This window comes from Polyodon spathula, chromosome 7 (genome assembly GCF_017654505.1).
Source record: "Polyodon spathula isolate WHYD16114869_AA chromosome 7, ASM1765450v1, whole genome shotgun sequence".
Lineage (NCBI taxonomy): Eukaryota > Metazoa > Chordata > Actinopteri > Acipenseriformes > Polyodontidae > Polyodon > Polyodon spathula.
Genome location: NC_054540.1, coordinates 15736694 through 15762667, shown reverse-complemented (window position 1 = coordinate 15762667; position 25974 = coordinate 15736694). Strand labels below are relative to the sequence as shown.

At 36.7% G+C, this 25974-nt stretch overlaps 1 protein-coding gene across 3 annotated transcripts in view; it reads right to left on the bottom strand.

The window, feature by feature from the left end:
- Positions 1-25974, bottom strand: part of LOC121318240 (plexin-A4-like) — a 239976-nt gene that overhangs the window by 127604 nt on the left and 86398 nt on the right. For all 3 annotated transcript variants that reach the window (XM_041254697.1, XM_041254698.1, XM_041254696.1), the window contains exon 4: positions 5234-5365. In XM_041254697.1, the coding sequence (XP_041110631.1) occupies positions 5234-5365 (132 nt within the window). The remainder of the gene's footprint in view (positions 1-5233; positions 5366-25974) is intronic.

Here is a 25974-nt window from a genome sequence, read left to right as displayed (position 1 = left end):
TCAGTAAAACGGTGCAGCAAACACAGCCTTGACAAGAGATGGTTAGAGGGGAGACTCAAATGCAACCACAACCAGATCAGGAAATAATTCAGAACATTATTCCCTAAGATAATTACAGTATTGGGTAGCAGGTGATCATGCTCCAGATGGAAATGTTTTAGCCCATAATTCCTAAGTGAACATCACAGAAACCATCCTGAAGGAGTAAAGCAAGCACTTGAAGGGCAGGCGTCACAGTTCCAAAAAAACTGTGCTGTGTAAGTGTTTGTGGGGAAAAAGAAAACGAAGACAGAGTTGTTCTCATTTCCAACTAATGAAGGGACCTACCTACAATTATAGCAGCACTGTGTTATTTCAAAGTCTTAGATACTTAGATTCTGAACAATCTGATGTTGAAATATTGTGTGGCATTATTTCAGATGTTCCCTGTGTACAGTCACACTGTGTTTCATAGGAAAATTTGAATTTAAAACTGTTAAATTCACAAACACACACACACACACACACACACACACACACACACACACACACACACACACACACACACACACACACACACACACACACTCTCAAAAGTTTACATACCCCCAATGGAAATGCAGAATTTCTAGAAACTTCTCGAAAACAACACATTTTACGAAAAATCTTTTGTAGCAAAAGTTTTGCTTTTGTGAAGGAGGGAAAAAAAATACAAGAAATAGATAGATGTCTACAATTATTTAAGCATTTTTTTTTTGCAAAACTCAAAAAATGCTAATTCAAACGTATTCATATTCTTTGATGCTATGATATGATTTTTCTACAAGGTGTAGACTGTATCTTCAATAAGATAATGCAGAACCTAATTCAAGAAAAAAGACTAGAAAATGCTGGATTGTAGGTAAACATTCTTAGAGAGTATAAAATGGTTAGACATAGGATGAGTACTGTCACTGTCATGTCACTGTCATAAATCAATATGGAAAAAAGTAAAGATCTATCTGAAAACCTTAAGCAGAAAAGTATTTACTGTCATAAAGCTGGAGAAGGATACAAGAAGATTTCCTAGCATTTGGAGTACCTGCTGATAGTCACTACGGTTTGAGAAAGTCTGGTGAGGCGTACAAAGAAAAGAACACCATACCTACTGTCAAGCATGGAGATGGTAATATCCTTCTATGGGGCTGTTTTTCCCTCTAATGGCACATGTAATTTTGTTCCAGTACGTGGTAAAATGGATTCCACAGCATACCAAAAGATATTAGCTAATCATTTGAAACCACCTGCTACAAAACTTGGTTAAAGCACAACTGGACGATCCAAAGCACACACCAAAATCTACTTCAGAATGGTTAAAGAAGAATAAAATCAAGGTTCTGGAATGGCCTAGTCAAAGCTCCGATCTAAATCCGATTGAGAATCTTTGGTATGAGAAATTTCTATTGGGGTATGTAAACCTTTGACTAGAAGTCTATATATAGAACATTGTATGGGGTTCTGTGACATCTAAATCCCCACAGAAAACACGGTGCCCTCCCAAGGTGCAGTTTCTGGTGCCGGGCCTGTTGATGGGGTTCCAATATGGAGATTGAAGAACAACATTATGGTCTGGTGCTAATTTGAGAAAGTTTAGAATATACACAACATTGAAAACATTGATAACAAGAAAGACATACTTTAGAGCAGAGGTGTCAGACTCTTCTGTCTTCCGTTCCACCCGAACTCTCAGTTACTTAATTGGTCTAATTATTTGATTAACTGGACACATTTAACATTTCTTTTCAGGCCTCAAAATGTTTCATGGTAGTTTACCTTGAATCAAGTGCATTTTTAAAACCATCAACTGTAAAAGACCTTGAAAATATTAAATGTGTCAAATTCAACAAATAATTAGATAAATGATATTAATTGAGAGCTTAAGTTGGAATGAAAACCAGAAGACCCTGCGGCCCTCTGGGCTGGAGTTTGACACCCCTGCTTTAGACAGATGTCGCCATTTTTTAAAATCTGATTTTTTGGGGGAAGTTAATACTGTTACCTCTGGTAATATAGGGTGTTAATGGTTGTTAAGTCGATAGCATAGTTGGTTCAAAATAATTATTAATGCACTTGCTAACAGTTTAGTAATTTTCTTAATTCACTTTTGTATATTATCAAGTTCAAATTTCCAACCAGAAAACATAAAACATTCCTAATGATGATTAACAGTGTTAATACTATTACACAGGGCCCAGCATATTCTACTGAGGTAGGGTTTTACCATCTTATGATTTTAGCAATATAAATAACAATCCTGCTAATTAAACTTGATTCATAGGGAGAAAATGTTTTTGCTGTAAAAGCTTCATTTAACACCATTGTAATTAAACTGTGTACAATTACTGCAACCAATGGAGGGGGGGGGGGGGGGGGGGCAACAAAACATTCATTTGAATAAATTAACACATACAGTATAAAGGGGGAATGGGAACTTAAAAACAGAACTGACTTTAGCACTGGTTAAGCTTGTGATTGTAAGGCTCAACTTTTTTCCATTTAGATGATACAAAAAGGCTAATGCTCACAGAACAAATTAACAGTGGTAGAGGGGTATATTGGGGTAAAACGGTGTGTTTTAAAAATGTTCAGTATTGCTTTTCTCATATTTTCAAGAAAATATGTGATGGAAGGTTGTACAATTCAGCTCTGAAGCTGTTTTGGATGCCACTCATGGATAAAGAGACAGGTTTTCTCCAACGGACAAACAACAACAACCCTCTAGGAATTCAAATGTTCATCCCAGTAGATTTTAAAGCCATCACTTTTTGGATTCTGTGACAGGTGTCTTCATGAAATGCCACAACCAGTATCAGTCTGCCCTTGAGGGAATACGATTAGAATCTGTTCAAATAAAAATAAAAAATAAAAACTGTGGAAGCACCCCACAAAGACTAAGCTAATCTATGACTAACTGCATTTCACTGGCTGTGTTAAGGTATCTCCATTGTTACTGACTGAAATATATCTACAGGAAATGCACATTATGGGATATCCAACTTAAGCATTTTTTCTGATAAAGAATAAAAAAAGCAACCATGTGAATTTGACAATTGCATATAATCACAGATGTCTATATATTCATATATGCGCTGTAGAATTCCTGGACTTTTTAAAACTTGAATCTTAATAAATGCTTCCTTACAGAAAGTATGTCACTGAACAATATGCCATACTTGATATTGCTTGGTGTAGCAGGCTCAAATGATTATTTATTCATTAAAATGTCCATACTCTGGGGTAATCCAGCATTAGACAAACACACACTACTGTGCATACTTGTTTTAAACAAGTTGTACATTTACCATTCATAAAAGGACATTTACCATTCATATAGGGCTCATATAGGACATTTTCCATTCACATAGCAATGGGTTCAGTTGTCACAGCCCAGTTTAAATATGACTAGCGTTCTGCATTTCCGGCTTATTCCAAATTTTACCGGAAAATTTCAAGATTTTTTAATGAACCTTGATTTTTACTGATTTATATCAGATTTTTTGTCTACTATTCACTATTTTCCCCAAGTACTATTTTCTTGGAAATACACAATATTTTGATTAAAATGCAGTTTTATTTTGTTTCCAACATTGTAATAAGCAGCCTTACATTGCATCCTAGTATATAACAAGTATGTTTAGACGTCAGAGGGTCAATGACTTTCAAAACGTCACACATTGGTTCTTTGTCACAAACACATTATCACCTGATTCTGTTGGACCATCAAAGTCCGATTATTGCGGCAATTGCTGGGCGTAGTAATTAGCTTGATCAAAAACTAAACTGAAACACTTGCATGAACATACAATATTTTGAGTGGATGAGGAATGGGGAAAAAATGTAAATCAGTTTATGAATATTCAAAAGAAAACAAATGTTTCGAAGTATACAAAAAGCCAAATAACAGAAGTTGGCCTGATAAGGCAGAGGATGCACAGCGCTGCAAATACTGCTACATTGAGGTACATGTTCGTGCTGACAGAATAAACAAGTATACCTAAAGTAAGCGCCATGTTAAACTCAAACAAGAAAAGTGAACTGGAGAGACAAGCAATCCATTTCTGCGCTTTTACACATGCTTTTAAAAGAGAGCACAGAATGACTGTGTTAATGAGTTTGTCAGAGCGCTGTGCTTTGCTGGACAGCCACTGTTTATTGCAGACAGGTATGTATTGGTGACTTTGTGCGACAATACTGTCCATCAGCTAAAACACTGCATAATCTTAATCATAAACATTTGACAGGAAATGATGATGCTTTAGTTGTTAAGCTTATGGAATGCATTGATGGAAATGTCCGGTGTGATGTTTGATGCATTTCCCAATGGCTTGGACCATCCAGTTCTGTCAATTTTCTTTTCTTTTTATGATTTCAAGGCAAATAAACCTGGCTTGTTTTGTGCGGATGTCATGTTCATACCTTCTGTAGATACGATTCCGTCAGCACAGCAACTGCCCAAAAGTTCGCAAAGTACCAGCTAACTTAGGAAAATTGTGCCTCGACTTGCACAGATTGTGCTTCATCATACATGCCATGGACATTAAACTTAATCACAAACCAGAACTGGTACGCATCATATTCCATATGTAAAGCGTGTATACCGAGAATTTTTTTTCCAGATTTTTATCGATGTTTAAATATGTTTTTTTTGTTTTGCTTTGTTTTTTTGTTTTTTTTTACCAATTTTAACCCTATTTTAAGATTTGTGGAATAAACTCCAAAAAATTCTCTGCAATTTTTTTAAAGATAAAAACTAAATATGTGGAATGCTAAATATGACATACAATGTCATCCAACTATTTCCAATATATAATTATCTGTTGTCTATTCCCAAGTCCCTGAGGGTTGTCAGGGCTCAGCAACACATTGCACACTGAGCATTAATTGATCCTCCTGTCCCCTTAATCTGGGCTGTGTCCAATTAACAGCTTTCAAATCTAAAGGCAACTATGGTAGACACTGCGCTAGTTGGTAGGTACATAAACAAATCTATGATAGAGTAATCTCTTCCCAGCATGGCCATTACTGTGGGTTTACGCCTCTTCTTATTATTATATATATATATATATATATATATTTTTAGTACAAAACCCCTCTGCTTCTACAATTCAAGTGATTTAGCCCACTCTAATGGCCGGGTTACTTGGAGTATATCCATCAGAGGCACCAAAAAAACAAAATCGCTCATATAATGATAACCAACTAGCATATGACTCACCTGCTTTTCAGACATGACATACAGGTACTGCTGATCCGCTGAAAAGGCCATATCTCGCAAAATTGGACCACTTTCCACCACTTGAACGGCCTCGTACTGCAGGGTACCCTGGGAAGGCCCATCAACTCTGATCTGAAACAAAACAAAGAGGTTATTAGAACTAAAATTAGATAGCCAATTGTTCATGTGCGTATAGCAGGTTCCATAGGGCTAAGGGAGAAAGAGTGCACCAATTTAAATCAGTGAGGCTGGAAAATGTTTGACCCCTCTAGACCCCCACAGACATCTAACAATATCAAGCCTATTTCCAATTTGATTATTATTGGCTTCTACAGACTGTCTTTCATTACCAGCACAGGTCTCAGATAAAAGGCTGTAATGTGAACACAAAGCCAATAAAGCAAACATCTGTTTTAGATTAATTTTTATGTTCTCATGTTGCACCTTCTGAAGTAGCCTCTGGGCTTGATGCCCTAATAAACTCTGTTCAGAAAGAGATGCCTGCTCTGAAACCCAGGCTCCCTTTACCAGGTGCATTGCCATCATATCATCACTGATTCATGTTGTTTGTAGCAAGATCGGGCACAAACTGAGTCACAATTCAGGTATTTAAAAAAAAAAAAAAAAAAAAAAAGAAAACTTTAGCAGTCACAAATATTGAGTGTCTGATGACCAGTTAGTTTCAGGTTTACTTTTCACCTTTGTCTCAAAGGAAGACTAAGACTACATTTAACAGTCATGGTCAGTTTTGAAAAGAAGTTGAATGTTGGCTTGTATTTCCTTGAATTTTTAATGTAGTATAGCATATATCTCTTAAATCAACGCAATCAAAAGTCCATAGTCTTTTTAAAATTTTTTACCTCACTTGTTTATTGTCTTGTTTTTCACTGCTACTTAACCATGGTGAGGGTCTCCAAACTACCCTTTTACATTAGCATTTGGATGCCTTAACTGTTGGAAGCACAATGTTGCACAGACTTGGCCACATTCAACACGTATGCTCCTTCCAGAGCAGATATGTAATGTGTTGCAACATGTCATATACATTTGGCAGAATCTGGATCAGTGAAATTTGATTAAAAATATAGAACTACTCAGGCTTTGTGAATTGAATTCTAATACTTACTAAGCAGGCAAAATCTAAAACAAATTACATGAAACCACATAACATAACCTTCTAACCATTCCCCAGTGCGAAAAAGACAGCTTGGCAGGGACACGTTTCTGAGGACGCGTGTGTCACAAAGGAATTGCAGCGGTGAACCAGGATTAATGTGTGATATAACCATTGAGATGCATAATAAGCATGGAGATGTCGTAGCAGAAGACATCAGATTTGTTTCTTGAAAAGGCATGAATAAGGATTATTGTCTTAGTCAAGAAATATGAAATGGTGTTCAATAAAAACAAAAAAGACTGCAGATGTTCTAGAGTGGAACTTAACTGACTGTAGTATATGCTGTTCTGTAGTATTTAAGTCAAGTGTGCTCCCAGTTCACATCCAATCCACCTTGTGGTAAAATTAGGAAACAGCAAAACCTCTACAACCATGTTTTGTTTATTATTTTGTTAGGAGAGATAGAGGGAGTAAAGACACATGGTAATATTAAACGACTGCACTGAGTTTGGTAGAAGAGACTAGTGTCATAACTATTCCTACTTCAGAAAATAATAATCTGTTTAAAAATGAGTTCAATATCTCACAAAGGTTACTGCAGCTGCCCAAGGCTGCTCCTGGTAGCAGCCTGTTTGCATTCGTAATAATCCCTCCCTCCAATGATACACTTATGATGCAACTTGCTAAATACCCTTCCTTAAGCATGTTCTGTTTTCACATTGTATAAGAAACTAAGCTTGTTCACCCCGGCATAAAAAAACAAGCTGGATTTACTGTACTTCAGTGGCCTGAGCATTAAGACTACCTTAACATCCCTACAGAACAATATGTTATTGCATTTAAAATGCTACCAGTTTAAGGATAAACTGTCCCATGTATTAAAAATAATCACCCTGTTAAAATGAGCTGTTTTATTATTATTAGTACTACGAACAGGTAATTCAATGTTGTTAACTTTCAACCAAGACAATTAAGGACTTCAGTATTACATATCATATACTTTTTTGTTTATATATATATACACACACACACACACACACACACACACACACACACACACACACACACACACACAATTACATTGGAGCTTAAACTTTCAATGTTATAGGCACTGTAAAGGCTTGTTGCTTATGTCAGAGAGACCAGAAGGTATGAAAGCAGCTGTGCATCAGTTGTGAAAACAACAGGTGCTGGTGTTTCATGCAGTGATGGTGCTGGCCAGAGGCCCCTTTTGGTGAATCTATGTTTGTTATCAAATAACATTTAGCTCGTGCAAGACCTACCAGTATTATTTTTTAGAAAATAATCTCTAAAATTACTTCTCTTCAACACTCGCACTCAAATCAGCAAAGACATACAACAGAAACTCTGTTTCATATCACAGACACATTTGTGTATTCCTGATTTAAAAAAAAATCCCTTGCCATGTGCCATATCCTGAATAGCCTGAAAGGAATGATCACACCAGCTTTGTATGGATTTTCTGCTGCTAAGCAGGTGGATTCGTGGAGTATACAGTTGCACACTGTATGGACATTGGGTTTAAAAAGAAAACCGTTTACATTAAAACTATATTAAAACTCATCCTTTATTGTATTTTGCAACAAAATCCTTCCACTCTTCCATCCAAACCCTTCTTGGTATAGCTTTACACACAAAGTTTAAAATAGCAAAAGTACAAACTCCTAGGAGGACAGTGCATACAGTGGGGGTTAGTCAGAACATTGACACCCCCCCAATAATTTCAATAATATTCCCCCTGTATAGCAAAGCTGAATGTTGATGGTGAATTTTGATTCAATGGTTTTAACCCAGTGTTAGAAATGGGTTTAACTACACAACAGATGCAATACTTTATTACTTTTTAATATACATTCCCCTCATTATGAATATAATGCAAGGCAGAGGGTGCATCAATGACACACATTTCTGTTGCTAAGAGACAAATGATACTGCCTAATGATGTTAAGGTCTAATTATGAGTGACCCATGTCACAGTACTCCATTGATTTTGTATAAACCACATAGCCACCACCAAAACTGAACCAGGTAACAAGTATCTACCAGCCAGATTCTCTTTTCTTATGCTGTTAGAAGTAGGGCTTCTAGTTTTCAGTTCTTTTCCATCTCTCTCCCTCCCTTTAAACCTTAATTAATAGGTTCCAATCCAGGTTATGTCATTGCCGACCGTAGTCGGATGAGGACGGCAGGGCAATCCACGGTTCACCATGTACCAGTGGCTCCTGTGGCTGACAGGGCGCCTGTGGGTCTGCTGTGAAGCCACTCAGATCTGTGTTGTCCTCTGGCGCTATAGGTCTGATGGCTTCGCTGTGGATCTGCAGTGCGAAAAAGACAGCTTGGCAGGGACACGTTTCTGAGGACACGTGTCACAAAGGAACTGCAGCGGTGAACCGGGATTAATAAATACAAGTGGCAATTCCAAATTGGGGAGAAAACTGGGGTAAAATCATTGGCAACAACTACAGTCAAATTAGGCAAACTTTTCATCCAATGTCTGTATTTAAAACCATCTTCAATTCGTCTTGATTGGAATATTTAAAAAGGACAATTCATTCTGATGGATTGATACTGAAAACTGATACTTTCTGATTTCACAGTTCTGTTACCCATCATAAGATGCTAAGAATGCCTGTCTATTTCTTTTGAAAGATGCTCATTGAGGTTGAACTAACAGGTTCTGAAAAGATATAAACCCCATGCTTAATGATTTCTAAGGAGACAGGGGCCAGAAGACATTCTAAGTGACTGACATCAGTACTGACAGGGCAGTTAGTCATGGCACATCAGAAATTTAATTTTAGAAAAATCTGCACAAAACATCTCACTTGGAATAGGTGAAATCTTAATGCTTCAACTGCTTATTTGCACTGCATGACAAAATGGCATACGGCACCAACCACAATAAATATATATTTCGGAAAATAAATCATGCAATTTGACGATGATAAAAGTTAGGAGAAGATGGATAAACCGTTCATATGGGTTCATATTGCAACTGACTGTGTAGGTATTAGAGGTAATATTAAGCAAATAGAATCGTAAGTCAACAGCAGCAAATATCTATTATACACATCAGGAAACACATGCCAGCACTAATGCATTGAAATGTACAGTAATTCAAACCTAATAGTCCTTTTAAAATTCAAGCTAATATTTTACTGTAAATTAAAAAAAATCTAAATAAAAATGGCTACTGTAATACCTGTTTGTGATCCATAAGACACAACAAATGCATTGATCACTTAGTTAGGACGCAACCATTGTAAAAAAGGCCATAGGCTCTGTAGCAAAGTAGTTAACTGTGCAGGTAATCAATAAAAACAGACAGACTATTATAATCCAGGTGCAATGTTGTTTAATGGTTTGTAATCCAAATACCTGATGGCATAACAACAGTAAATAATAAACAAAGTTAACAGGCAATACAGCGGCGTGTGTTGCTCTGTGTAAATTCACGGTTGGTTTCCAAATAATAAACAGTCCCGTTCTTAATTCACCACACGTAACACAAACACAAGTCCACAGTGCCTACTCCAGTGCTCGTAGTGAATATACAGTCCTTAATGAAACAGAGTGCAGTGATGTTGTCCGGGTTGGTGCTGGCCTTTGGCAACAGCTCTGGATCGTGTTAGCTGTCCAAACAGTAACAATACAGTATTTTAAGACAAGACAAAAACACACTCAGGATATATTTCACAATAAGTAAACAGTCCTTCTGGGTTGTTTCTTATCAAAATGAAGGCACAGATTATGTCGCTTTGATCTGTACAGTTGTACCCCTTGGTAAACAACTGCAGCCGCTCCTCCAATCCACGGCTGCCACATCATTTCCCTTCCAGGTCGATGAGTTAGTGCACTAAAGCTCCGTCCCCTTTCTAGATAACGACTTCCTTTTAACCCTGGGAATGAAATGTCGGGCCAACCAGTCTCTGGTCCTGTTACTTAGTGCCCTCACGGGCCAGGAGGGAGATTTACTACCAAGAATCGTTCTATTTCTGTCACAGGCCCTCTCAAACATATCCCAGAAAAGGCCAGCCATGCCAATCTATTTGATTTCTCCACTGAGAAATTGAAAATATTCAAAACACAGTAGACACATGGGAGACACATAGGACTACCCCCACTGGATTGACCACTTTCTCCGTATCACTCAAAAGTAAGAGGGCAGAGGAGCCGACAAGTATCGCAGGGCAAGAAGAGAATGGATACAGACAGTGTTATCTAACCCAAAGGTAATGCAATTCAACTCCTTCAAGAGCAAGCCACTGGGACCCCCAAGCAAAAATGACCTATTTAGAACTTAATATGTGATAGAAATCATCCACTGGGAATTCTCAGCCCTAGTAATCTAGGTTTATCCTTAAGCAAAAAAGGTCTTATCTCTCTTATATTGCTTCAAATAAAAGGGAACTCTAGAAGACTACCCTAAATGCTCTCTCGACCTACCCTTTGTCAAAAAACACCTGAGTAGTGAGAAACTAAAAAGGTCAATGATCTATTATTTCCTCCGGGTACTATCTAAATACCAGAGGATGTCAGGGCTCTGCAGGGCTGACTGGATTAATGCAGTTGCCTCAGTACGTTGCCTATTTTGCCACAGAGGCCTAGGTTTAAATTTGCAAACAGAAGCCATGCTAGCAATGTTTTTATTTTTTTGTCCAGTATTATGGTGTGCCTGCCTACACAGGTTTGAGGCTGGCCTCAAGAGCGCCTTGCAGTCTTGTGTTGATGTCTCTTTTTTTTTTTTTTTTCCTTTTCTATTCTGGCACAGCTTATGGAATTGGAATGGAATGTTCTGCCTGTTGCTCGTGGGACTCTGCGCAAAATCTCATGGTTATCAGAATACATTTTTTGTTTTGTTTTGTTCTCTTGTAAATATTGATCTAATTTAGCAATGTAACACTATTTTGAACTGTAGATTGATCCATGTTTTATCTTTATGGGCTGTCCTTTCATTCCCTGTAGGCCTCTTTGTGTGTGATAGAAATGTACATACCAGTGAATTAGAAGAGAGATAAAAAAAAAAAAAAGTTTTCAATACTGGAAACTTCACAAAAAAGTCACTAGGATGTGACAACAAACAGAAAATGAAATTCAAAGTGAATCTAAACAGCAGAAGAATATCCAAGTTAAGTTAATTTTATTTACAAAACAACCTCCTTAGCCATATGTATATACCCCAATGCCACCTGCTGGACATCTGAAACATAATTAATGGAAATAATTAACTATAAATGTTAGATATCAGACATGGCTTCTGTTACCGTATGTACAGTGTATTCGGTAACAAATCACCTTATTTAGTCCTTAGACTAACTGGTTAATGTTCTGAGTCAGATGTGTCTAGGACTGTGTTGAACACAGCTCTGCTGGTCGCTGACTAAGGTCCTGAAAACTTTTCCAGTTTTGCACCCTATTTGCACTTGCTTCACTCTCAGCTGAGGTTATCCAGAAGGATACTGAACACAGGAGTATGAGGTCAGATGCTCTAGACCCTATTCACAATACAAGTTGAAAACTGACGGTAAAATTGGTGGGCGAACCTGTTTATTCAACTGACTATTAAGCCTCTGTCACTCCAGGTTTACACATCCAGTATGATTTTGTTTTTCATTGTACATGGGGAGTCTAGAGTCATTTATTTCATTATTCAAGTTTAATATTGATGACATTTGTCAACAGACAACAGCTTCTATTCTTAGGATATTAATACTAAAAATTCTTGGCACAGCAGTAATGCTGTACAATATAATTCCATGCCAATGCATACTATACTACTGCATTTGTCTGAACAGTGCTCTGTATTTATTTCTGGAAAAAAAAAAAAATTACAGTGCCTTTAAGAACTAAATAATGCATTTGGTGCTTGTGTCTGGAGGGACTCTGCGTATGATACAGACAGATTTAGTTTCAGCACCTCCACCCAAGCACACCCCTGTGATAGAGGACCGTTTTTGCAATAATACTATCAAGTCGGTATAATGTTTCCTCTCAGCGCCCTGTGATTAGAAATTCATACTAAAACGAGGACGTGCATGCAGACAGCGGATTGGAGATGACATGAATCCGCATGTACAATGAGAAACTTAATCCAATCAACTTCAATTTGACAGGGGAGTGACAAGGGGATGGAAATTATTAAATCTGTCAGCAGGAATAAATTTAGGAATGCAATGTGGAAACCTAAACGGACAATAAGGCAGTTAAATGGCGTGACATGGAGTAAATATCAGCGGCAATACTAGAAGGCACTAAACATAAAACTCAATTACTCTCTCTTATAAATAATTCCCAGGCCCCGATACATATGTCAATTTTGAAAGACGGGCAGAAACAACATGGACAGCATTGAGCACACTAGAATCAATTTAAGTGTAACTTTCAAAAATCAGCATATTTTCACATTGCCACAGGTTCTTACACTTTGCATGGTAATTATGTTTGCTGAAAATGTGTTTTTAAAAACAGGGCGTCAAGATTAAGGAATACTCAAATGAGTTGCGATGTATGGAAATGTATATAAATGTACATTAATAATTTGAATACCAGACTTTTCCCATTCCCAAACAATCTAGTGAAGTATATCACAATGTGGCATTAAGCAGTCTATATAATGTTAACAAAAGAAGTTGTACACTCTTGTTCTGTCCTCATTTGACTTTAGATTTGAAGCCAGTTGTCAAAGCACAAGTAAATGTCCCATGCCAACCTTTTACCAAGCTGTTGTTTTTTGCATGTGTTAGACTGACCAGTGGGGGCTGCACACAAAGAAATTGACAAAAAAGGTTACAGGCATAAAAGGTCGGAAGTTCAGTGATGCAAACAGCATTGGCCGATATAATAGACCCAGATATCAAATGTGCACATCGATCACCGTCTACTTACTGAAGTGTCGGCATCCATAATTAGAGCAGTTCCTTTCACCACTGATAATTTTACAAATTCCTCTCGATGTGGACTATTATCAGAGCAAGATTCTATAAAGCTCTATTCAATAAAACTTCCATTTTAATAATTTCAAAGCAATAAAGTATACGCGAGTGTGAACGTGTTTAGAACCATAACCAAAAAGATCAAGCAGCACGAGTTAGAAATCTGTGAAATTAGAAGAATACAATAGTAAGGAGACTTATAATCACAAATACAAGTGTGAATAGAAATTTTATTGAAGCTCCATTTGGTTTGAGTATTGCAGGAGAGACATGCTATAATGTGGTGTTCAGATAAATGTAATGGCTTGCTGAAGTGGAATAACAAAAAACATATCCCATGCTAGATCACAACACTGACCCTAGCCGAGGCAAGAGATGTCTGCAGATATCTGGATGTTGTTCTAGGGTTCTTTGCGACTTCCTGGACAATTTTATGCCTTGCTCTTGGCGAGATTTCGGAAGGACGTCCAGTCCTGGGAAGATGGTTTTACTACTCTCCCAAACTTTCTCCATTTGAACACTATGGCTCTGACTGTGGCTTGGTGGAGCCCCAGAGCCTTAGACATGGCTTTGTAACCCTTTCCAGACTGACAGGCATCAACAACTTTCTTTCCAGAGGTCTTCAGGAATTTCTTTTGATCTTGGCATGATATGCCTCTAAAACCTGTGTGCTGACAACTTCACTCTGATGGGAAGGGCCAAAGTTAGTCAGATTTATATTGGGCAGGGCTGGTCCAAATAAGGCCTGATTGTTAACTAAAGTATTCAAACAGCTGACCCTAACTATCCCTTTAATTGGGTTGAGTTAACTAGGGGGCAATAACTTTTTCACACCTGAAGACTGCATGTGTGATTACCTTGCACACCAAACAAACTATCAGACTCCCTCTATATACTACTACAACCCACAAAAAGATCTGAACAGATTCAATGTGAAAAATATGCAAAACTGCAGAAAATCAAACAGGGGGCAAATACAAATGCTGTGAAAAAGTGCCGTGAAAAAGTTTGAATGACACATACAAAATCTACTTTTTTGAATCTCCACAAAGAAGACACCAAAGAATACATTAACATGCCTTTGGCACACTGAAGACATCTAAGGGATTCTATAGTCTCGTACATTGATCCTAGATTCTAAAAGGAAGATTTTATTTTTGAGAAACACTTCTCAGCACACAAGCCAAGCTGTAAGTCAATGTATTTGAGTATATTTAACTTATTAATGTTGTTCATCACATTGCTTAAAAGTGCATTAATCAGAGAGCCTGCATAAATGAAAAGGAATCTAAAGTAGACAGTTAACAAATACTGAAGCAGGGCTTAATATAACACAGTGACAGTGATATGGTAGAAGGAAGGAAAACAATGAAGAGAAAAAAGAAAAAAACTGCATTTAAGAGGATCGAGGAAGAAATAAGAAAATGGGGCCTGCAGTTATTCCTGAGTTAAATTATTTTGGTATGTTAAAAGCTTGGAGGCTGAATCTGTCCAAGTAGTAGTTGAAGAGGTTAAAGCAATCACTTACAACAGCCCTTTTAGAAACCACTGCATGCATAGGGGAATGCAAAGCAGAACAGAAACAAAAAAGCAAGATAATAGTTAAATATATATATATAAAAAAAAAAAAATTACCAATACTTTATTGTACTCATTTATAACATTTATAACGCCTGTTTGTTTATAGGGCTTTCTACTCCACCCATGCAGAAATGTATTTAAAACACTAACCATCAGAAATGATTACAGGATATTTCCACCCATGTGATCTCCACAGTCCCAGATAGTCCTTGGGTCTCGAAGCATTGATGATAAATACGCAAGACTTCATTTTTCTCGGTTAAATCATTTTTTTTTAAAGGCTGTGTAATTCATGAAGTCGATCCTATTTTTAACAACCACTCTTGTTTTTGTAACATGCTTGGTAGTTCTGGAAATGATTTGTGTCTGCTTTCTCTAAACATAACAGCACAGTGGGTTGTTTCCTGGACTCATTTGTTGAAATCAAAACAGCTATTTAGTCCCTAATTCAGACTGATGACTACCAAACTTGAAAACAAGGATTTTGGGAAACTTTTCCTCCAAACCACAAAACTGAACGACAGGGAGCTGTCAAAACAACAACATCTCCTATATGGCATTAAAGCATCTAATTTATGGTGTATTAAAATAATAATTATTATTATTGTTATTATTTATTTCTTAGCAGACGCTCTTACCCAGGGCGACTTACTGTTGTATACAAAATATTGTGCAGTAAGGAACTGAATACTTGAGTTCAATGACTTGAAAGAGGAAAAACACTGTCTGTGCTAAAATGTCTGTTTTGTGACAGAACAGGAAACTGCTTCTGCAAGGTTTGAAGTTGAGAAAGTACCAAGAAATACATTTCTGGTTTACACATCCACAAATGTACAAAGGTTCCAAGACGTCAGGTGGTTACCGGACTAAAAGAGCAGACAAGCTTTTGTGGGCTTTGTGATATCTGGGTATAAATACGGGGAGCTTAAAAATGCTTATTTGAGACATGCTACTGAACAACCCATAAAAGCCATAAAAGTATAGAAACTGTGGACACCTTTGATTTAAACAACCTGCTGTTCAACCTGTCTTACATGGTCTGCTCTCAAATGTGCAACAACATTCAGCAGTCTGTGACAACATTCCAATCATAACTTAAGGGCTGTGTTTTAAATGTGGGTGAATGACATGGAAAACAAATAACCTTAAAAAGGAGGAAAACCTACTGCATAGCAGACAATATCTTGAAACAGTAACTGTGCTCCCTTCAGCAGCAGTGGCTTAGGTGGATTTAGTTATGGAGCTGTCAGTCTGTCATCTGTCACAAACACTACAGACAATACCACATTGTATCTAGGACTATGCATTTCATGCTCAAAATCAGCCAGATCCATACAAGTGGTACAGTCTTCCATCAAGGTGCAGTTGCTACCAATAAAACAAACTCAATCTTTTGGTTAAATGAACCTTCCGCTAGACACAGCTGCCTGTTTGATTGGAAACTGTAGGAGTAAACTGCCCCCCCCCCCCCAAAAAAAAAAAAAAAAAAAAAAAAACACAAGCAGTATAGCAAATAAACAGTGTTTACCTCTAATGGTTTAACAATGGTCTTTATAACACTGGAGCAAGTACATTAGCACTGCTGCATAGGATCTTAATAGACAGATGGATATATACATGTACTTCTAAATACTACAGAGAGACAGCATGTACATGTTTAAATCGTACTGTATTAACAAGCTAAACAAAGCACATAGAAAATGACAGGTGGGTGCAAGTATACAGAAACCTATTTTTACTTTACATTAGATACATTTAAAATGCGTACTGTAGTTATTTACATTGGTTTCAAATGGGTTTATAGAATAGTGACGCAATAGCTGAAACAAGCAAACGATTACTTTGTAATAAACGTTTAGTATATATCTATTTAGTTTAAACTACAGAAAAGATGAAACTGCTATATCATTGTGCATGCTGCATTGTGACAAACGGAAAATAACTTCTTATTGAAAGCATCACGTGGGTGAGAAGAGCAGTTTTTGATAAGGTCACATGGTTGGTTCAGTACTTGGGAAGGTACTTTTCACAGCCATGCTGTCCAGCTATCTTCTGACTTCATACTGTTGAAGGACTGCACATATTTTTTTCCACTTACATATAGAATATGTATTTAAGATGACATGGATCCCGCAGTCATATGTATTACTTTGCTTTGAGGTCCCTGTACTCTCCAGCCATGTCCACTCTGCCTCATTGAAATCAGCCCATGTACACAGAGCATGCATACCATACAGCATTGTACAAAGAATGCTGTAGTACTTTTGATACCCGTTCTGCTTAGAATCCTGTATAAAAGTCATCTTGATTTTGAGGTTGCATACAGCTAGAATCCAGTAAAGACCACAGAGACAGATCGCTACTGAATGAGAAGAGCGGCACATCATAATTCAAGACGTAGGGTGAAATTATAAAGCAGCTTGACAGACCAGAATCCTTAACTGTGATTTAAGGCAGATTATATCACCGCTCCTTCAAGACAGGTCCCCGAGACATGGTGTCTTGACTTATTATAGGCACTGTACTTACAAAGGCCATAGTGTGCTCTGGTGAAGGCTTGCAAATGAAAGAGACAAAGAAGAAAACTGTCTAGGGGTAAAACTGTCCACTCTGTCGCATCTTTCAATATTTTGTTCATACTCTCACTTGCATTATTAGTGGCAATTTTGTCCTTGAAGGCTTGGAACGTCTTTGTGTAGAAGCGATCTGCATGGCAAAATAAGTCACTACGCAAATACTTATCAAAAGTAGTTTGCAAAAGGTTGTGACCCCAGCTTTCTGAATTCATCAAGCTTTCCATTCCATTCTTGCTTAGTTTCAGAATTTCTTAGCTGCTCAGTGTAGTACCTGTATGTCATCTAGTTTCCTTTTGGCAGATTTCACCCAGTATTCAACATCTCATTATAAGATTTCCACAAAAGATGAGAGGCATATCTGGGAAAGCTTTAATAAAAGCTTCTGTTACACCCTTTTCACGGTCAGTTATCACTGGTACTCTTTTGTCAGAGTTCATTTTTAAAAGTGGTATAACCTATTTGATGGAAAGATCATGATGCCTTTCACATTTTCTTTCACGCAACATTTGGATAATGTTCCTCATCATAAAAGAGGAAAATAGAATGTCATATGTCATATAAAATCACTTGTGGCAGGTCTTCATTTCTTTCTGCCAGAAGAACCAAGTCTTTGCCAACTTCTAACACTTCACTTGACCAAGCAAATACAATTAAGTCGAGATGAACTGTGAAATGCCTGATGAAAATCAACCTGTATAGCTAGTTCGAATGTGCTAAATAGCTAATCTTTTGAAATTATATTATTTTGATCTTTATATTTAATGTTTTGCTTCTGTTTTAAATCCCTAGGTCAAAGTACTGCCATTCATGCATCATTCTGCTGATGCTGTACTGTGCAGTTTTGAGTAGACACTATATGGTGGGTTTGAGCATTCTTCTTTAATCTGTGTAAGCAGAGATTTAGATGATGGGATGAATGATGCTTAGCTCTGGCATTTCCATGCGGTTGTGGACGGTGGACTGAGTGATCACCTAGATAGTGGAGGATTGTTTCTTTTTGGTCTGTCAATGAATTGCCAAACATGTTTTAGGAATGTCGGCACACATCACTTTCCTTTGCCATCTGGATTCTTTAATGCAGAATGCCTGGAAGCAAAAATATAAAAACAAATTCTCAACTAATGAGCAAATCGTGGAGCATTACAACTTTCACACTAAAATAAATCTTTGTTATTTCCCAGATTTTGTTGGTTTAAAACCTTTCTACATCCATATTGTACTTAAATCAGACAGCACTGAAGTATGTTGCCTTTTTTATGTGAGGGAGATCAAAGACTGACCACAACTGAGATGAAAGAGGTTGAAACATTGTTGCTATAGCTCTAAATAACTAACTTCTGAAACAATAGCTTAGAGAAGGCATCCTAACCCAATTTTTTTTTTTTTTTTTTTTTTTTTGGTGTTGCTTATTTATTTTCTCTCAACTTTGTTCCTGTGGTGATTTTCTTTTTTCTTTTGTCATATTACCTCTTAAGTTGATGTAGTTCACTAAACTTCTTTCGTTGCCTGTTATTTCCTCTGGAAATCCACCTGTACTGGTCACTTACAAGAATCAAGGTGATGAAGGAACAAATCGCTAGGAACAAATATGTAGACTTCCCCACCTTTAGGCAGCACTGTTAGATCGGGCATTAAAAAGTCATGTGAAATCTCTGATTTTAATACTTTTTCAATTATTTGTGATACATAGTTATATGACAGTTCTTTCTCAACATCTCTTAAAAATGGTTTGTAGCTATTATTGTAGATTGTAAATGTAGAACACCATCACTTCACTTTTTCTTTGTGCTATGAAATTACACATTTCTGTCACTGCTCAACATATAGGCTACAGTATACACACTGTAAAAATAATGGGTTTCAGCCGGTTGAAGCTCGGGCGAAAAGCCTGTAAAAAGTTGAGCATCTTTTTAAAAAAAAATTGGTCTTTAAAACCATTGCATGGTACATCAATAATCAACAGGAAAATTATAGTTGAAATAAAGAATTTAGCATAGCAATACCATTTTATTATTTTCACTAAACAGTGTAAAAAAAAAATAATGTAACAACCATCTTCCCAGTAAAAAGTTTTAAAACAGTGATCAGAGTAACTAGACAGTGTTTACTGTCCATCTTCCCCAATAATAACTAATAAAACAGCCATCTTCCCACTAAAAACAGTGATCTGAGTAATTAGACAGTGTTTATTGCCCATCTTCCCTTATAAAAGTTAACAGCCATCTTCCCAGTAAAAACAGAAAACAGCGATCTGAGTAACTAGACAGTGTATATTGGCCATCTTCCCTAATAAATCTTTTTGTAATACCATGTGCAATCTAGATACAGTTAGAAAACAGTGATCTGTAGTGTTCTTTTATATGTGACAGAATCTAGGCATTGCAATCTAGTGAAAGGGGGGGCTTATTGCAAGCAATCATCCCAATCATCCCATCTTCCTGATCTTCCTTTTAGTACCACCCGGAGGGACCATCGAGTGCAAGGACTGAAATGGCTGAGCCAGCAGCAAAGTTACAGTGCAGAGAGACGGAGAGTGCGCATCAGAGACTGTTGTAGAAAGTGAAGTAGAAAATGATTTTAGAAGGAGCCTTGCACTTCATTACAGTGCATTCCGTTACAATGGAGGAAGTTGAATATAGAGCACTTTCCCCGGCTGGCAAAGGTGTATTTGTGCATTCCAGCATCATCTGTGCCCTCAGAGCAAGTGTTTTCTGCTGCTAGCCTTGCTGTCAATCATTTGCGCACAAGACTCACCCCCGAGCATGTAAACATGATCATTTTCTTAAACAAAAACAACTAAGTTGGATACCGAAATAAGATTTTTTATTTATTTATTTTTGACTGCATGAAACAATAACTGAATTTGGATATAACGATACGAGATTTTTTTTTTTTTTTTTTTTTTTTTTTTTTGGACAAACTACAACAAAAGTAAATAACTTTTTTAGTTTCGAAATAAGCATTTGGCAGCTATTGAAATAATGTTTTAAAACGTTTTTATATTGATTTTTGTTCTGTTTTTTTTTTTTTTTTTTTACTGCAATGCGAGGATTACCATTTTATTCCACTGAAGTATATTCTTCATATTTTCAGTTGTGGATTGGTTTCTTGGTGAATACAACTTAAGCAATGTATTATTGAATTGTGTATGGAATGGGTGTGCTGTATGTGCCAGCGTCACTTAGTCTTATAGTTTAAAAGTTTAAACTAATAAAAGCAAAACAGTATTAAACATGTACCTAATTGCAGAAGGTTTTTGAAACCCATGACAATGTGAACAAATGTGAGAAGCCATAGTTTTGAAAATATGTAAACACTTTTTAAAACCTGTAAAAAATGGTCATGTTATTTCCCTTTTATTTAAATCGTTACTGCCTTTATTGTAGATTCCAGTCAAGTTGAATGCATAACAGCTAATACAGTAATAGCATTGATATAGCTGTAGTTAACATACCTTTCTCACACACACACACAACATTCACACATAGTGAAAATATGAGTATTCCACTGTACAGAAATACATTATCAGCATGACTTGTTCATTCTTGGTAGAACAATCAGCTCTAAATCCTGGTGCACAGGTTTACTCGTGTGATAGTGCAGTTCTAATACAGACAACATCCACCAAAAAAGAAGAAAAAAATAAAAAGCCCATCCTGAATATGCATTGCAAGTAATAATAATAATCATAATAATAATAATAATAATAATGCCACAGAACATAAAATTGTTAAGGATGATGAAAGGCCCAGAGAGGCTGGTCATGTCTAGTACTGTACACCAATCCCCACAGGGGAATTCATCCTCGCATGACCCTGATTTTTCAAAAGTACTTTGCAGTAGACAAATTCATACATTCATAATTCATATAAAGTGCTTCACACTATAAAAGACATTTCACTTTTCCTGAAACAAGCATGCATTCCCAAAGGGCTAACATGTTTAAATGGCTTCACGTCAACCACCATGGCGATGGGTTGTGTTTGGGAATGAGCATTCGTGCTTTTGGGGATGTTCAGGATAATTACAGTAGCTTCAAACGCATTGCACAAAAGGAGATACCATGTTTGCGTTCAGTGAAACTCGGGTATCTGTGGCCCTTGCACCACTCTGTCCTGCACCTTGTCCTCAAGCATTTCCCTTTGAGATTAACAAATTCAGTTTGTGGATGCGGTAGTCCTAGCCGGAACTATGACTGCTTGAAGTTAAGCCTCTCATCATGTGAAAGGAAATTTTGTGGCTTTTCATTTGATATGTTACATGCATGCAGTACAAACTATCCAGTAGTTAAACATACATAAATGAAAACAGGCGAAAATAAGGCTATGTAAAGAGTTTAAAAAAAAAAAGAAAAAAAAAATGGAGCACTTGTTTAAAAAAAAAAAGCATCCTTTTCTTCTGCTGCAGCAAAAACTTCACATCAGGCAATGGCAAAAGCAATGGAGAGTGCTCTGTCTCACAGTGATGAACAGCTGTTAGGTCTCCTGAAAACAGCTTATTTTAAAAGCAACACCAGTGTGAATGTTGATGCAGTAAAACAGATATTGGTTTATATATATATATATATATATATATATATATATATGCAAGTGCATATTATTTTGCCAAATTTTGGAATCCCCCCCATTGGCTGCAGTATAAAGGGGAAATCCCCCCAGCACAAAAAATTCAAATGCCCTGCTTTCAAATGTCAGTCTTCATCTCTCATCTAACTCAACCTACCAATAGGAACCTAAGAGAGAACTGGGCTGGTGGGTGTGTGTGTGTGTGTGTTTGTGTGTGTGTGTGCGTGTGCGTGTGGGGGGGGGGGGGGGGGGGGGGGGGGGGGGGGCGTACTCACATCTCAGGATATGCCCAAAGGAAATTGTTGGTCTTTTCTTAAATACCAAAGATATACAATATCTGCCTGAGGGGAAAATATTTAATTTCAATCTCAACATTCATTTAGTAGTAACATGCTGAGGATATTACACACAAGAAATGTGTTTTTTTTAACCATTTAAGTGTTATTGATGGCTTTACAGGTTTGGCAACCTGTTAACATACAGCTATATCTAATGAAGACATTCCAGTGCAGTATGTAAAGTGGGATAACAAAGATTTATATTTTCAAAACTAAGTGTCAAAATGAAGATTTATATTTGATTATGAATTTGATTTTATTAGAATAAAAAATGCCCCCTCCACCCTTCCATTTTAGTTTTTTTTTTTAAATTTAAGATAATCTGAGTTGAGCGTGGCTTCTAATGCCTTTTTATTGAGGTAAATCCAAGTTAAGTCAGACTGAAAATTAAATTAATAATATGGTGCTTTTCTAACAGAGGTACATTTTCTAGACTGAAGTTTCTTAAAATCGAGGATGTTTTTGAGAACTCAAAGTAATCGTTGATATGGAAAATAAGCTGAAGATGGTATTACAGGATTGCTTATGACAGTGTTTGCTCCAGGACTTACAGACTGAGGGTCAATGTGGCCCCCTCTCAAAATTTTAGGAGGACATTTTCTTCAGTAAGGGAGTCAATTTGTTTGATAATTTAGAACCATCCACCATTTCTAATTTTTGTTTGTTTTAAATATGCCATTACTGACCTTTTGTTTCTGAAGAACAAAAATAAAACTGTAAAGCTGTAGATACAACCAAGGTGTCTTACACTATTCCCTGTCACTTTTGGGGAAAACACTGGGAAATGCATCACAGTGATGCTGGTGATTCACTGAGTAAAGGATATTCATTGTACCAAATCACTTCAGAACAGGGGTTTTCAACCTTTTTAAGCTGGGTACCCCTTTCCAAAAAATGTAGTCCACTGCGTATCCCCATCTGAGATAATCATAATAAAATTAAAAAAGAAAAAAGGTCTGTACAATAACATAACACAGAAAAAACGCACAAGCCTTGGAGTGTGTGATGGATACAATTATAAAAGTTACAGTAACATAAAGAAACATATTATAATTTACTTTTTGATTAAAAAAAAAAGTCCCTCAAACAGGTTTCAAGTTGTTGGAAACAACATAATTTGACTGTAATTACTAATTAAAATCAACAAAGCCTCCATGCTAGCCTCAATCTCTCAGAAATTACATAGAACTACTCTGTGATAGCAAATGGAAATCATGTATTCTTATTGATAGCACAATTACAGAAAAGCAGGCAAAGAAAAGTTCACTATCCACGCATCTCTTCAGCCGACCTGTTATTAGCATTTTTAAATTCTTGGTGACTAAAACGTACAGTATTGATGCAAATTAAAAATGCATGGTGGATGGATGCCCCTGTCTGTTACTACACAAATCACTGATGATGGCAGGGAAATTTAAGAGAGCTTCAGTTGCAACACATTTTTGGCGGTTTTAATCCAACGGTATTTCTCTTGATCACCCTTTGCTAGTAATGTACTAGTGTTGAGCCAGCAATCCAGATTTTTTTTCACTCAAGTGAAAGCTAAAAACTCTTACTCTCACACAAGAAGTAACAACTTGTAAACTCAGACCACATGCATAGGCAGCACGTACACACAACTTGTGGCAAAATATTTTCGTAGCATACTGACTGTTTTACCGCACCACCGTTTTGTGAGAATTTGATAACTGCATGTGACGCTACAGTCAGAACACTTCCTTCGACTGTCTGAACAAATGCCACCTTTCAGAACACTCTGTGGTGCCAGATTATGAATGTTTCTGAAGTTTTTTCTTTAGATTTTTCCAGTCATTTTCAGTGAAAGCGGTGTCTTTTGAACTTCTGAAAAAAAGTGTCTGCAAGGAAAGCAGAAAACCGCATCTGCCTGCTTACTGTACTCTAAATATGAAAATGTATTTTAATATTCTGATCAATGATTTTGCTTACCAAAGCCAGTTTTCAGACACGCAGGTAAACAAGGTCATGATGGTCCTGTTGCAGTATCACCAAGGTCCAAAATACAGGATTTAGTTGCATTTCAATGTCATTTGAGGAGACAAAGCTTGGCTGGTTCAAAGTCCATTCTTCCCAGTTTACGGTAAGAGTGCATTTTTTTTTTTTTTTTTTTTGCAAATATACCTTATGAAATAGGTTGAATGCACCTTGATTAAAAGTATGATAGTAAGTGTATGTTTAGAAGTTTAATAGTCAGTATTAATAACTGATTTAAATTGGTGTGGAGTGATGGAAATGGTGTTTGAAACTGGTGTAGATACTGTAGGACTGCAGAACAGGTTAACGGATTTAATGGTTTTAAACAGTGCAGCTTTTTATCCTTACTGGTTTTCTAATTTGCTTAAATGGGCATAACATGTTTTTAAGTACAAGCTAGTGCTATGTTAAGCTTCATTTATTTGGCCACCTTATGTTGGGAAAAAACAAAACAAATGTCAATATATAGGTAGCATTCCTAAGTGGTTTCGAGGTCTGTGTTGTGCTATAAATTATACAGGTTCTCAAAAAGACGCGGGAGAATAAATCCGGTTTACAGCTCTTATTTGTGTCCGTCAGTCCGACTATTTTTCAAACTCAACATATTTTGTATTACTCTCTGGTAACAGAGTAATAAAAAAAAAATACTAGCCTCCCCAAACGAAACACTCACGTGCCGACGATGACCACATGGCAATATTTCGGTTTCTGACATGTCAAGTTAATACAAAATTGTACTTAAGTTGCAATAAACTTTAATCGGGTCATTTAAAAAAAATAAAAAAAATAAAAAAATAATAATAATAATTATTATAATAATAATTAAACACACAGGAAATAAAATGGAGTTAAGTCTAGGCTTATAGGTTGTCCCAGACAGACTGCAGTAACCGCCCAACTGTTTATATGACATTTAAAATAGGGCTTATTTCAAACATACCTATTTAACATGTAAATTAGCCATGTGTGCACTGAACGCTCTGTCACAGCACATCAGTCTGGTGTTAGCAATTAAATGTTGATTACAAGACCAAAAAAGTTTGCAATAGATTGGCAGGTGGTACGAAATAAAATGCGTTGTCCGCCATTTCAGAATTTTTCCCAGTTTGAAAATAGCTGCATTAGAAGAAACCACATTACCAGCACTTTAATATTAGTAGTTCTTAAATGCCATTGTCCTGACTGGTAAATTCTCCAGCTGCCCCTTTATTTTGACAATTTCCATTTGATATGTTTCATTCTTAGCTCCCCACGTAAATATTTTGAACAGTTTTCAAAACTATTTCTGCTTTATTTTTACTAAACATGTTGATGCTGTTGATATGATAAACGCTTATATCTGCTTCAGGTATTGTTTTCATTTTTTAAATGATGGCCGATGTTACACAGTACACTAAAAATAAAATGTCAAAATATACAACATGTATTTCATTGGTTTTGTGGATTTGCTATATTTTAATACCGCACATAATGATATAGTTTTGAAAATGCTAGTTGCCAAAACTGTGACTGCAGGTGAACTGTATTACATAATAATTTCCTTTATTCAGATTCCGGTGTTTTCTCAGTGCAAGATGTAGTGTAGGTATATATACAGTGCTGTATAAAACCACATACAC